The sequence below is a fragment of the Staurois parvus genome, unplaced genomic scaffold, assembly GCF_062004578.1.
Source record: "Staurois parvus isolate SC_StPar_1 unplaced genomic scaffold, SC_StPar_1.0 ptg000081l, whole genome shotgun sequence".
In the NCBI taxonomy this organism is placed as follows: domain Eukaryota; kingdom Metazoa; phylum Chordata; class Amphibia; order Anura; family Ranidae; genus Staurois; species Staurois parvus.
This window is the reverse complement of record NW_028317877.1, coordinates 3,252,632-3,267,557: the sequence shown is the minus strand read 5'-3', so window position 1 is coordinate 3,267,557 and position 14,926 is coordinate 3,252,632. Positions and strand designations below refer to the sequence as shown.

Sequence of the window (14,926 nt, the reverse complement as noted above, 5' to 3'; positions counted from 1 at the left end):
TATTTTAAACGCAATATCGTTTTATTTACCATTCCATGAAACTATAATACATATTTTATAAAGGTATGAAGATTTAATACAAAATAGAAAATAATCCTTTTGTATAGGAAGAATATTCTTCCCTTATATGTGAACTAAATTTTTAATTTACACTTTTAAGAACATTTACAATAATTTATATAAATTATCCTCCCCGAGACCAGTTGTGTTTTAATATATGTTAATATTACAGGTAATACAATTCACATGCAGAATTTAAAACCATAAAATCGTAATCATCTGATCTTCCGGCGTGTTACAGGTATGGATACTATTCTTCTTCTGGTTCTTCTCAGTTGGTTCTGATTCAATGCTTTGGTTTCTGTGGATACTGACTTTGTATTTTCTGAGTCGACATCTGGACTTTCCGGTGGCGAAAGAAGCTGAATTTCTACAGATGGGGGTGACCAGGTTGCTTTACCTACTGACCTGTCAAAACACCAAGATTACATCAATTAAACAAAATGAACTAAACATCAATGAGCACTTGCTATAACAAAGGAAGGAAGTGCTGAGTTAAAGTATATGTCAGGGTGTTAAAAAAAAATAAAAAATAAAAAAATATCAGTACATCTCAAGAATACATGCAAAATGCTGGGCTACAGAGGCCTGGTGATAAAAATACCCAGGAATCCAATCTAGTGGAATAGTCAGAAAAAGTGCAGAAAGAGATTTATCCTGGCTTGTGTAAGTTCTAGCCATCAGATTTCTTATTCATCTCACAATGGTTGACTTGGAAGTAGGGTGTCCTTTGCAAGGTCTTGAGAACAGGACAAATAGGGATTAGAGCGATAAGGTGCTTTGCATTTTGGAGGAGGTAGAGGCTTCTGAGGATGAGAGTTTTGGGATCTACTGTGGGAGTAAATCCTCTCCTGTGACATGTTTTATAAATTGATCAAGCGCCTCTCTAAACAGACACCTTCTTTGCAGAAGCATATATATGCAAGGTGCTTGTTACAAGTAGCTTCCAGGCTTTTAAACACAAGATTCTGGGCATGTAAATGGAAATTAGGGCCATTCTTGAAATTATTCTCATGCCATATTCCAGGGCATCCAAAGAGAAAAGCAGAGCTAAATGTAGTTGCTGTAAATGCTCTGTTAAACCAACATGGCCCTGTTTTTCATTGCCCTAGTTGAGTTAGCTGTAGTTTGACATTCTGAAAATGCCGCAAGTGCTTGCTGCAGGGCTGGGCCCCCCAAAGTAAAGGGAGCCTTTAAATAGTGTCTCAAATCTTCTATGTAAGAATCTTTAAAAGAAGGACCATCTACAATTGGTACAGTGAGATGTTTCTATTGGATAGAGTACAGCAAAGATTTTGGGGGGGGAGAAAACCTTCCTGGAGTAATACAATCAAAAGATTGCAGTCTCATCACTTCATGAACTGGGAAAGATTTTGTCCCAAAGGGACATGGCGAGATGGAGGAGAATCAAGCTGCACAATGCCAAGGCTTTTTATGTTAGAAAGTATGTTGTGTGAAGCTCCCTCTTCAATATAGCCGTGATCTGAGGGAAGAAAAATCTTGAACAAATTCCTCCAACATCCTTTTTATTCCCTTCTCTGTCTACCTAGTCTAGGACACGCACTTCAGGATCTGACTCAGGTAGGGAAACGGGAGTAGAAGAGGAGTGGAGTTTGAGCTTTGGGAAAAGATTATTTTGTCTAAAGAATTGTGACATTGTTGCACTGCCTGAAATAGGGCTATAACCAGTGTTTGAGTCGGCTTCTGCTCCCGTGCAAAGGACGCATTGTCACTGAAATTAACTGTTATGCGGGCCTTCAGCACAACAAATGTTTGCAATGGCTCCCTTTCACCTAGGCTATGCCATAGCTACATGGAAGTGTATACCCCTGTGGGGTAATCAGAGAGGTGCAGAAAATAGAGTGTGTCCCAAAGGAGAAAGCAGCAACCCAGATGTAGACTGTCTTGTAGCTATCATTTTAGCAAAAGGGTGCGAGGAAGCGGCCATATAAAGATTCTAAAATCAGACGTAGGGGTGAAGTGTGTGACCTGTGTTATGCCAAACCTGGTCATTCACCTGAGACCAACTTCTAAGTGGCTGAGTTTTAGCATCAAATTTTGAAAAGTTTACACTATAGTGAATACAACTCAAATACATCTCTGGTCTTTTACAGTAATAATCAGATCCAGGAGACCCTGTCTTACTTGTCCACAAAGCTGGACTGTATATAAAAAGCCCAGGCTTTAACCCCAACAATGGGCATACCCCTGAAAGGGTCATCAGTATTTGGGTTTCACAGGAATGGACCTTGGCTCTGGATCCATTTAGGACTCAGCGACTGCCTACAAGTGTTGAACTAAGAGCCGTCATGCAGGATCCAGTGCCAAGAGCACCATTACAGGACTTCCCCACAGCGTGGGGTTTGGACATGGCTCCAACGATTTACCAAGGTTGCATTGTTCCAGGCTGCACTGCGTCTATTTGTGGCATTAGAAGGCAGTGAGGAGTTGATTGAAGAATCCAAAGAAAATATACTAGTTAAGCTAAGAGTGATTTCTCTATGAAGGAGAAGAGGTCAATCATTTTAGGACACTAGCACAAAACTGAGGACTCACAGAGTGGGGTAGGGTTATGAAGGAAGCTCTCAGTAGGTGCCTGTATCCAATCAAATCATTTTAAACCATGCGCTGGACCCCCCCCTTTTATCTTTATACAAACACAATATAGTAAACAATGATCCTTCCCTTAGCGGCTGGAGTCAATCTGTTCCCCTCACAGGAAGAAATGAAAGGAGTGACCAGTGCAAAAATAACCTCAATATCGTCTCTGTATACAGCAGATCAGGCGTCATACATCCATCAACTTGTCCCTCTGAATACAATCTTCCCATACAGTGATCTCCAAAAAAAATATAGAGTAGTATGCTCAATACACCATGCTTCATATCCTGTCCAATGTGCTCACTTTTTTTTTCGTTATAAAAGTGTACTTGTTCACCAGTGTTGTTCTTTATCTACCCGTAACCCTTCATACACTTGTTGTATATCCAATCAGTTATTCTCAGAGTCACTTCAGCTCTGTGTCTCCTCGTGTCTGGTACTTCAATGGTCGTCTCACATGAAGATCCACACAATTTCACTCAAAATACCAATATAGTACAATACTGTTTTCTAAAAATTTCTGTCAGGATAGAAAGGCACTCACATTATACTATATTAACTGTGCATTCCCATTACTACCCATAGAAGGATCCACCTTAGTGTATCACCTCTCCAAAGACATTCCAAACTCCTTACCGAACTTCCAATAAACTGTGCTTTAAACAAACCATTCCACCTTCTGCCTACTCTTTACCAGTGTGACTTGTGTGAATGAGCCCCCAAAAAACAGACTAATATAGTGTGATATTGTTTATAAACAACGCATGCACATGTTTAATAGGGTCACTCCATGCACCTTATTAAAATCTATGCACTTAGAGACCTTCAGTGTAAAAAAACGCCTGTAACCACTTCCAAAATGGCTGCTGCGGCACTTCCGGCATATGCGGTTGCGTTAATTCCATGTCTGATGTCACTTCCGACCGGTTTTGTCATCAAGACTTCTTCCAAGGACATCCTTGGAAGAAGTCTTGATGACAAAACTGGTCGCATATGCTGGAAGTGCCGCAGCAGCAATTTTGGAAGTGGTTACAGGCATTTTTTACACTGAATGTAAGTGTATAGATTTTAATAAATATATGGTTTTAGAAGGGTTTACTGCAGTATGGCCTCTGTATGATAGCTCTTGCATGGGAGCCCTGGAGGGAAGCTGGAGTTAAAAAGGGGATTGTTGAAAGTGGAGGAGTTTGGTGAAAAGTGATTTGAAAAGGCGCCAATCTGGTAAGGTGCATGGAGTTACCCTATTAACCACTTGCCCTCCTGAGGATTTACCCCCCTTAATGACTAGGCCTCTTTTTGCTACTCGGCGCTGCACCAATTCAACGGACAATTGCGCGGTCATGCAATACGGTACATAAATGAAATTTATGTCCTTTTTTTCACACAAATAGAGCTTTCTTTCGGTGGTATTTGATCGCCTGTGCATTTTTTATTTTTTGCGCTATAAAAAAAAAAAAAAAGGCTGACAATTTTGAGAAAAAAAAAACCAATATTTTGGACTTTTTGCTATAAAACATGTCCAGTAAAAAAAATTTAAAAATCAAGTGGCTTTCTATCTGAGAGAGATTTTTGGAAAACAGTATTGCACTATATTGGCATTTTGGGTGAAATCGTGTGGATCTTCATGTGAGAATCATTGAAGTACCTGGTTATCCAGTCAGTAAGTCTTATTTTTCAATTTACCTGTCCATACAAAGTACCAGTTGGAGGGCTGAGAAACGAATACGGACAGCGGTGTTTACAATGGTCAGCTTCTATTCAGTTATGTTAAATCTTTTACTGTAACTGCTTATAAAGTGTTAGCTGGAGTTGAGCTTAAAGTTGTTAAGTCATGTTCATCTAAATTTGCTAGTCTACCACTACCCTCCCCCCAGCCTAACAATGCTGCATTACTACATTATCCAGAATGCATACACCCAAAGTCTGGCAGTGTGTTACTGGCTGGATCACCAGGTAAAATAAAGGGAGAAAAGCCTAACATAAGAAAACTAATGCATCGAACCACATCTAAAGAGGTATTAAACCCAAAAACCAAAATATTATGTAGTTTACCAATCCTTAAAGAGCCTCAATTCTTGCGGGGCCAGCCCTGTAACCAGCTCTGTGCAATTTTAGGATGACAAACTGAAACTAACTGGACTGAAACAACGAACCACCAACATGATCCTGTTTTCCAGGACCGTGTTTCAACAGCAGATTCCTTCTGCTTTGCTCTTTTGTGTAAAAGCCCTTGAACATGTAATAGGTCTAACAATTCCAGAACAGCTCTAATCTCCATTCACATGCACAGAATCTTGTGGCTCAAAGCCTGGGCAGCTGAAGCTTTTAGGTAAAACCTTTATCCCAAAAGGAAGAAAACTGCTTCATTAAGTGTATCTAAATCTACTACTCTAAGAGTACCCTCCACCCAAGTCTGACAGTGCTGCTGTGCAAAGCTGTCTGCTTCACTACTTCATCCAAAGTGGAGACACCCTAGACATGAAATGTCTTACTGGTTGGATTATCAAGTGAAATAAAGAAGAAAGCCGTAAAAGAAAAGAAAAACGATTGCATCCGTAACATTTAAGGATTAATAAACTGCATTATACTGCATTTTTGTAGAATGGTCACCAGCTAGGAGGAATGATTCTCACGGAAAGCAGCATTGAACCACAGACCAAGTTAGAAGCAAAACAAACAGGTGCCAGACAAAAGGACCTGGGAAGGTCAGTGTAAGACAGGGGTGGGCAAACTTTTTGACTTGAGGGCCGCAATGGGTTCATATATTGGACCTGGGGGCCGGACTAGCTGCTGGCCGGCCCAGCCACTACCATGCCATCCATAGTAAGTATAGTAATATTCCCCCATAGTAAGCATAGTAATTCATCCCCCCTATAGTAATTCATCCCCCCTATAGTAATTCATTCCCCATATTGTGTCAATTCACTTACCTTTGCTCCGCGCGTTCCTCTCGCCGTGTTCCCGCGCCGTTCCGGTCCTCAGGGCGGACTGTGAGAGGAGAGGAGTTCGTCACGCTGCCCCGCCTACATCCTGACAGCCAATGTTTGCCACGCTCCGCGGGCCGGATTAAAAGGTCCGCCGGACCGTAGTTTGCCCATTGCTGGTGTAAGACAAGGCAAGCCAGGCTATAAAGAAGGCCCAAAGTCCTTACTCACCTCAACCCATAACAGCCAAGAGATAAACGGTGTACCTGGAAACATTGTCAGACAGTGCCATGGCAAGGCTGCCAAGGAAAACTATTGAAGTGACTACAACCACAACCTGCAAGGAGAATGAAAAGGACTCTCGAGCCCAGCAGGGAATCCAGGAATCACTCCCACAGTCAGCATAGATTACAACTGTGTTGGAACAGAGAATAAGGCATCACTAGAGAAAGACCGAGAAAAGCACTCAGAAATATATCCTGCATAAACCCTGAATTCCACAATTATATGGTTAACAATGCTGCAGACTCCCCAGATCCAATGAGGCAGTAGGATCTTTGGTATGAACACGAGTTATCAGGATAGTGAAGAATATCCATCTAGAACAGGCAATGGTGCCAACAGGGCTTCCTTAATAAATCTGCAGATCAATCAACGAGGGACTTAACCCCAGGTTGGCAAGTCCCCAAAGGCTTTCACTGACAAAGGATATCTGCAGCAGAAGACTAGTCAGTTCCACCTGCAAACAGCCCAGGGCCCCCATCCAAAACTCTTTAATCAAAATACAGGGTCTGAACAGCAGCAAGAACCTCACCTCCATGTCTACAGGCTACCAGTTGGGACGAAATGGTTTCCGACCTCAAAGGGATCAGCATGAATAGGACTGAAACCCACAAAACCATTTACAACCATAACCAGGCTCTCTCTGACATAAGACATAAGAACTTCCATTCTTTCCAGAAGGTGAAGTCAGCAGTACCAAGATGGAGCCACACAGTGTCTGAGCTAGGAGACTTACTCCGAGCAGAATCTCATGAAGTAGCAGGAACCACTTTTTCTGGAAACACAGCCACTCAAGATATGGGGAGAAAAGATCTTAACAGCTGTAGACCCAAGGCAACAGGGAAAGGGGTTGAGGTGGATTTAGAAGAGGCAAGAGAAAGAAGTGCCTCTAGAAGGAAAGCCTCTCTACAACCAAGGTTCCTGCAAAGAAGAGAAAGACCCTTTCAAATGGCAAGGAGTCAGAGGGAAAACAAGTAGTCAGTTCCACCAGAAAAACAGACAGTTGACGTGACAATTATACAAATGCTCCAAGCTGCTGTAGTAGGGAGGTGTTTACTCCCTCCCAGATTCGATGCAAGTCTTATGCTGGTGGCAGTGAAAGGGTTAAAGCAAACCTTTCCCAAGAGAAATATGGGCTACTGTCCCTAAGCTCTCAGAATGTTAGTATTCAGCTAGGAATATTAATGCATTAACAAAGAAATCTGTCAAATAATACAGGCCTCCTTAAAAATGTACATACTTTCCTGCTTTGTTTCCTTTATGTTTAGGAGGTCTTCCCCTTGGTCGTTTTAATATTTGTTCTTTAGGAACCTCAGTTTCTTTGTCATGGGATTCTGGAATCTTCAAATCCTGTAAGATACATACGGCCAAGTAAGCTGCAGGCAAGACTAGCATGAGGGATAAAAAAAATAAATATACATAATCACAACCAAAAAAAAAAAAACCTGAGTTTGACTAACCTGTTCTTTCTCTGTTACAATAGTGGAGTTTCTGGTTGTCCTCCTTGACCTCAGAGAAGGGGGAGAAAAGATGTACTGAGGAGCGAAAGGGGGCTGTACAGACTCTGGAGAGATGGGCGGAACCACTAGTTCAACTAAAAAAAAAAAAAAAAAAAAAAAGTTACAACAAAGCATACGTAAATGCGTGTATACAATACTCCAAGTACAGGTTCATTTCCTCTAAATGCTGGCTTAAGTACCTTGTGTATAGTGAAGCCTGCAAATACCAAAGCCAGGAAAAAAAAAAAAAAAAAAAAAAAGACACAAAGCCATTAGCCCTATTTCTATACTCCTTTTCATTTTAAAGCCAAAATGCCATTTTTGAACTGTAAATTCGTTTTCATTTCAATAACCACTTGTCTACTGGGACAATATTTTAATTTTTTTCCAGCAAATTAAAATCTGTATTTTTTGCTAGAAAACTTACTTTAAACATCCAAACAATTGCATATATGCTGAAAGCATAGGGCAATCAAATTTGTTTTCTTTTACTTTCACATTTTCGATGATAATGAGAAACATGACAAATACAGAGAGTAAATCTCCCTAATGGGGACACATCATTCAACTTGAAAAATGTGTTGACAGAAGACCAGGTGGCAGCCTTGTAAGTCTGGGACAGTAGCCTGATGTCAAGAAGCCAAGATAAACATCCTATTGAATCAGACTTTGAAAATCATGCAACTTCACTTGATGTCGCACAATTTCAAAGCCGCATGTCAGTGCCACTTAGATGACATCTGTGCAGCTTCATGAAGCGGCTCATGACATGCGGCTTTGAAATTGTGCGACGTCAAGTGAAGTTGCATGATTTTCAAAGTCTGATTCAATGCAAGTCACACCTGAAATAGCAAAAAATAGTGCAGGAACTTTTTTTCAAATTGGTGCGGCACCGCAGTCGGAGCAGCACCGATGTGAACGATTCCATTGCTGACAATAGGGTGTGACTTGTCCTGTGATTTGAAACTGTCAAATCATATGACAAGACACACCAGTGTGAACCAGGGCTAAAGGAGATCTTGTTCTGATGAAATGGAGCCAGGTACAGGGCAAGAAGCATGATGGTCCTGGCTGTGAAAGACAAAAACCACCATAGGCAGAAAGGAGACTCCAAGGCCTTTACACCATCTTGTCCCTGTGTAAATGTGTAAGACAAGGAAGTGTTCTTTGCAGGACAGAGTTCAGACACATGCCTCACAGATGTGATGGCAACAAGAAATGCAACCTTGTGAGTGAGACTGGTTCAAAAGTGCTGGGAGAACCATATTCAGATTCCACTTTCACAGGAAGCAAGATGAATAACACCCTGCACAAATGTCTTAGAGTTGGAAGTAGGGTTGCCCGATACAGATATGTGTGCTGATACCAAGCATTGCGTGAGTACTCGTACTAGTGCAAATGCTCCGATACCTGAAATACCTTTGCGGTGTGATTTGAATCATAACAAAATGAACGCGTGTAATTTGAGCTGAAGTAGCAGTGCGATTCCTGTTCAAATTCACATGCGGTTTCCCTACAAATGTGGTGCGATTTGAGCCATTTTGTATGGCTCAAATGGCACTGCACCCATAGGCAAACCGTATGTGATTCAGACAGGAATAACACCGCATTCCTGTTCAAATCCCATGCAAATCTTTGCAGTGCAATTTGAGCCCATTAATTTTGTATGAGCTAAAATCACACCACAAAAGGTATCAGTAATCGGTATCAGAAAGTACTTGAGCACAAGTATGCAAGTATCAGTACCTGTACTCGCTAAAAACAAAAAAAAAAACCAATGAGATAAAAGAGGACTGAGATCAACCCGTGGTACTCTAGTGAAAGGCTGATCCAGGCCCAGTTGCAGAAAGGTCAGGAATCAACCATGGAGGATTTTCGAGGGTTAAAAATTTCTAACCATGAACCAAGTGAAGTATGCCATGTGTGATAGCCTACTTCCCACAAGGTCTGTTATCCCACTTTTAGCATCATAGGAATCACTGATTCTAAGATGGCCCTGTCTGTCAAGACCTGTGTCTCAACAACAATGCCATTAAAATCAGGAGGGTAAATCAGGACTTAGGACAGAAGATCTGAACAATCTGGAACAGCTCAGCATCTGCCAAGAGCCCAATAACGTCAAGAGTAACACATCCAGTTGGACCAAGTGAAGGGACCATTCCCCTGGGTCTGGGCACTGCAAAACGAGGAAGTGTGTTGGCCAACCGTACACTCTAGTGAAACAAACACAACAGAAGATTAATTTCTGTTCCTGACAGAATTCTACTCCATTGGTTGCAGCAAATTTCTGATTCCTCACTGGTTGTTGATGCACGCCACTGCAGTGGCATTGTCCAACCAATTTTCCAGTCAGTGTGTCCAGTATTGCATGGTCAACCAATGCCAACTGAAGCTAGATTCACACTATTGTGGCTAGCTCAGCTGGTCCCGCAACCAAAACATGCTGCTCTTTAGAGATGAGTAGAGCGGCCATTCATTCTCAATGGCATCCCCACACATCTAAAACTGCAGCGCGTTTGCAGGCTTGGGAACCACTGGGAAATTTCAAAAGCACAATGTGATTTCATAGCCGTTGTGGTCTAAAAATGGTGCAGGAGCCTTTTCCTGCAGGAAACGCAGGCACAGCAGCCCATTGAAATGAATGGGCTGCCATTCCGAAAGACACTCATTACAAGGAAAGGTATAAATTTATTCAGATCACTAATTTTCTCAAAACGATCAAACAAGAGTCCCTATCACTGGATAAAAGGGTATGGGACTATTATCACACATTATCAGACAATAAAGGAGGTATATCATGGTTTTATAACCATTTACAACTGAAAGACCAAATGATTAAAACTAACACTATACTTAAGTGGGAAAAGGAACTAAATCAAACCTTTACACTTCAAGAATGGAGTCAGGCATTTACCCACATCTATAAATCAACTCATTGTGTGTCTCACTGGGAAATTGCATTAAAAATTATTCATAGATGGTACATCACTCCTTACAGGCTATCATTTATGTTCCCAAACAGCTCCTCTGACTGCTGGAAGAACTGCGGCCAACAAGGCAATTTGATGCATATACTGTGGTCTTGAAGGTCGATAGTAAGCTTCTGGAACACCACATTTTCCCTAATCTCCTCCATTTCAGGTATTATAACACCCCCAACGCCTGAACTAGCTCTATTAGGAATAGGAATCAGTGCATTCTATTTCGCAGGCTAATAATACACATCTTAATTGCTGCCCGACTGACAATTTCTAATAAGTGGAAAAAAGACCTTGCGCCTTCCATTGTACCAAGTTAGTAGAGAGAAAATAACACCCCAAGAAAATACCTGGGATGTTTTAGAGCCGGAAATAAAGAAGGGAGGGACAATGTCCAGGTTGAGGTGAAAGAGGAAACCAACCTGAGGAGAAAGAAGAAGAAGAAGAAGGAAAAAAAAAAAAACCCACACACAACAAACGCTGTTTCGGAAACCCTGGGAAGACCACTCCCTGGAAAAGTCAGGTGCAGAGAATAAAAGACTGCATTAAATCTATATTTATTATTAACCTGTGTGTAATGTTTAACTCCATATTAACACAGCTCTCCTTCCATGACAATAATATATGCCAAAAAAACGTGGTGCACCAGTTGAAAGATTTGGTAAAGAACTTCTACGTACAAGTAATGTTTCCAGTGAATCTTAGAAAAATATGCCTCTAATCTGAAATCTGCTTCCATTCTATATTTTGCATTCAACAAAAAACAACAACCTAGCCATAACTATAACAGGGAAGATATGAAATCTATTACAATGATCATATAGCTGTATAAAGCAAAAAATACCTTTTGCATTCTTTCTACGTCTTGGAGTAGGAGTAGTGAATGCAAATGTAACCGTGGAGGGATCTGCAAACGTGGAAGGATTACTCAATCGAGTCCTGGTTAAGCGGATGCTTTTAATCTGGTCATCTTGATCAGCATTAGGTTCCGTGTGTTGACTGTCAACTGGATGCAAAACATTCAGTCTTTCCTCCACACTTTCCTCTGACACTGAAGGAAGAGCACGTTTTCTAGTCTGTCTGACAGACAAGTTCCCTTTCTTTGTTCCTTTGGTCAATGCAAGCTCATCAGCTTGTTCTAACAAGAGAGGTTTTTTAGAAATCTCTGTGGATTCCTCTGCAAGTTTGCCAACATTAGACTTTTTTGTCCTTTTCCTAGGTGTGTCTACAATTTGCTCTTGTGACTGTGTATTTTCTTGCTCAGCTGCTTGATGATCTATCTGATTTTCTGATTTTATCCTTGACCATCTTAAGGAGACCCTTTTTGGAGAAACGGGTGGACTAGAATTTGTTTGAATAGCATTAAGCTCAAAATGCTTGACCAACTCATTTACAGCACGCTTTCCCCTCCGGCCTCTCGTAGGTGTAGTAACTTGATCAGTTTCAGAAGTTTTAGTCAATAGTTCTGTTTCAGCTTCCTGTATGATTTTAGAAGATCTTGTAATCCTTGGAGGTGTTAGAACACCAACCTTTGGATCCAGCAAGTCTTCATTTCCTTTGTTCACTTCATCTGAAATGGGAGCTTTACTTCTACGAGTTCTAGCTGGAGAGAGTGGCAGTTGTACTGTGACTTCGTCTACACTTGTTAATCCCACTTCAGTACTTTGAGTTTTTTCAGGTACTTGGCTTCTTTTCCTTCTGAAAATTTGTGAGGATGGTTGTTCCTCCTGTGAAGTGGCTAGTGTCAGCTTTTCTTCATTTTCTTTGGCTTTTCTCCCTCTTCTGGGAGTTACTGGATGCTGAACCTCAAGTTCAGCACTTTTACTTTCAGTTCTTGCCGATTTCCTTACAGTTCTCCGCGGGGTTTGAGGGTTAGCAACCGCAGACAAGTCTTCCTTTGGTGAGGTTTCTAGAGATTCTCTGAGCCCTGCAACATCTGATCTTTTTTGTGGTGTTACCGCTTGGATGACGCTCTCGGCTCCCATATCTTCTGATTTTGTTTCCTTTTTTTTTGCAGGCGTTCTAGCAGTGCGGACACTTCTGCGCTTCTTTAGAGACTCATTTTCGTGGGCTGATTCGTGATCCACTTCAGAAGTAAAATCTTTGCCACTATTACCTTTAAATACATCAAGTAAGTTTTCTTCTACAGCTACCTTAATTGGCTCTGGCACATAAGGCAAGGTTTCCATAATCTTTGTCTCATGTTCACCATCTACAAGCGTGAATGCATTTGCAGGGCATGTGTCAGTAATTTTAATCTCTTGGCCAGCATATTCCTCAGTCATTGTGAATGACATCTTTGAAAGGGTTTTCAGTTCTTTGTCTGAAGAATGATTGGATTCAAGCACTTCAGTCTCCGCAGCTTCATTTTCTCCTGCTTCACCTTCCGCAGCTTCATGCTCTCCCCCTTCACCTTCTTCCTCAAGGATTAATGTAAAATTACTAGCAGCTAGAGCATTCTCCACTTCAGCATCATCAGTTTCCAAAGAATTTCTATCATCAGAATGTTCACATGTGTAGTGCTCTTCAATAAATTCAGCATTTGAATACACCTGGAATTCAATAGCTGGATGCAACTGATGGCAGCTTGTCATGAGTTCAGATTCAGATGCCTCTTTTTCCTTTAAATCCTTATCCTGCAAAAATATATTAAATAGTTTATTAAGTTTTTTTTCATTGATATTCAGAAATTATAAAAAGGGAAATGCGAACATATTTCACTTTAAAGTGTAAGTTCCAGCAAAATAAAATCATCAGGCAGTAAATCTCTATTTGCCAATTTTCTTATGTTCTATCCCTTTAATTCTCCTGCAAAAAAAAAAAACAACACCCGATTCTGCGAGAAATTCAGTGAACTTCTAACTACATTCTGCGTCTGCTCTAAAATCCCAAAATTTAACCAGCCCTATCTGATTCTCCCCATAGGACTACACAAATTCACCCTATGTTTCTGAGATGTGCAGTGGAGAAGGGGCTCTGTAGTCCAGCGGAGGGCAGGGGAGTGAACAGGGCACAGGGATGTGTAATTTGTATCGCCCAACACCCGAGACATGCATGTACTGCCTTTTTGTACCCTAAAATTAACTTAAGTGTGCCTTTTCTGAAGTTTTGCATTTCCTAGACCTTTGTGTTAATATCATGTGACAAAAATTGGACCTACCACTATTTTATTCTCTAGGGTGTCCGTTTTCAGAAAATCTCTGTTTGGGTGTTTTGGACCTAAAATTATTTTTTATATGTGTGCAAAACACGCAAAAATGGCTCTGGCTGTGAAAGGGATAAAGAATAAGCCCAACACTCACCTTTCCTGACAAGCACCCAATTAGTGCTCAAACTGCAAGGTCTCTCCCCTCCCTGCTAGTCCCTGGCTGCGGTGCTGGAGACAGGCAGGGAGGTGAGGAAGAGATAAACAGTGCAATGTTAAAAATATTAACCATTTGTGGTTTTTATTTTTTGCACTATAAACAAAAAGAAAAATGTAAGATAAAAAACAAAAAACTATTTGACTTTTTGCTATGAAACATCCAATAAAAAAAAATAACAAAAAAATTTAAAAAAAACCCTCAAATTTCTTCATAAAAATTTGGGCCAAAATGTATTCTGCTACATATCTTTGCTAAAGAAAAAAAATCCCAAAACATGTAAATTAACTGGTTTACGTGAAAGTTAGAGCATCTACAAATGGCGGTATATATACTGGAATTTTTATTTTTAATGGCGGCGATCAACCTGCAACGGGACTGTGGCGGGCATTCTGACACTGGGTGGGAACTGTCACCGACATCCCCAGTGACACTAATACAGTGATCAGTGCTAATAAAAAGCACTGACACTATACTAATTACACTGGGCAGGAAGGGGTTAACATCTGGGGCAATCAAGGCTTAACTGTGTGTGTTGTGTTTTACTAGGGAGACATACTGTTTTGTATCTCTCTGCTGTGCAGAGAGATACAAAACAGCATGTCCATGCTGACAGGAGAGAGACCGGTGTTGTTTACGCACAGGTCTCTCTCGTCAGCTTTCCCCGACGATAGCTGAGTGACGGCCAGAAATCGTCGAGCCGGGACCCATGATTAACGTCCCTAGCTGCCAATGGTGGCACGCGCGTACCCCCTACATGCAAATGTAAATCATGTATATATACATGATTTATATCATGTATATATATATTCATGCAATGCTGCACCCAAATTAATTTTTCCCACAAATTGAGCTTTCATTCGGTGGTATTTGAATGCCTGTGCTTTTTTTATTTTTAAAGACCGACAATTTTGAGAAAAAAAAAATATATATATTTTTTACTTTTTGTATTAAACATGTCCAGTAAAAAAAATATAAAAAAATCAAATTTCATCATAAATTTAGGCCAAAATGTATTCTGCTACATGTCTTTGCTAAGAAAAATCTCAATACGTGTAAATTAATTTTTTTACATGAAAGTTATAGCATTTACAAATGGCGGTATAGATACTGGAATTTTTTTACTAGTAATGGCGGCGATCAGTGACTTATAGTGGGACTGTGGCAGGCATTCTGATATTTGGGGGGAATGACTTGGTGTCACTGACATCCCCAGTGAC

General features: G+C 40.8%; 1 protein-coding gene across 2 annotated transcripts in view; it reads right to left on the bottom strand.

Moving 5' to 3' along the window:
• AHCTF1 (AT-hook containing transcription factor 1) overlaps positions 1-14,926 on the bottom strand; it is an 80,745-nt gene continuing 65,819 nt past the window's right edge. For both annotated transcript variants that reach the window (XM_089669708.1, XM_089669709.1), the window contains exons 33-36: positions 11,189-12,980; positions 7,328-7,461; positions 7,108-7,217; positions 1-468 (exon numbers count right to left, since the gene is read on the bottom strand). In XM_089669708.1, coding sequence (XP_089525834.1) covers positions 276-468; positions 7,108-7,217; positions 7,328-7,461; positions 11,189-12,980 — 2,229 coding nt within the window. In that variant the 3' untranslated portion in view covers positions 1-275. The remainder of the gene's footprint in view (positions 469-7,107; positions 7,218-7,327; positions 7,462-11,188; positions 12,981-14,926) is intronic.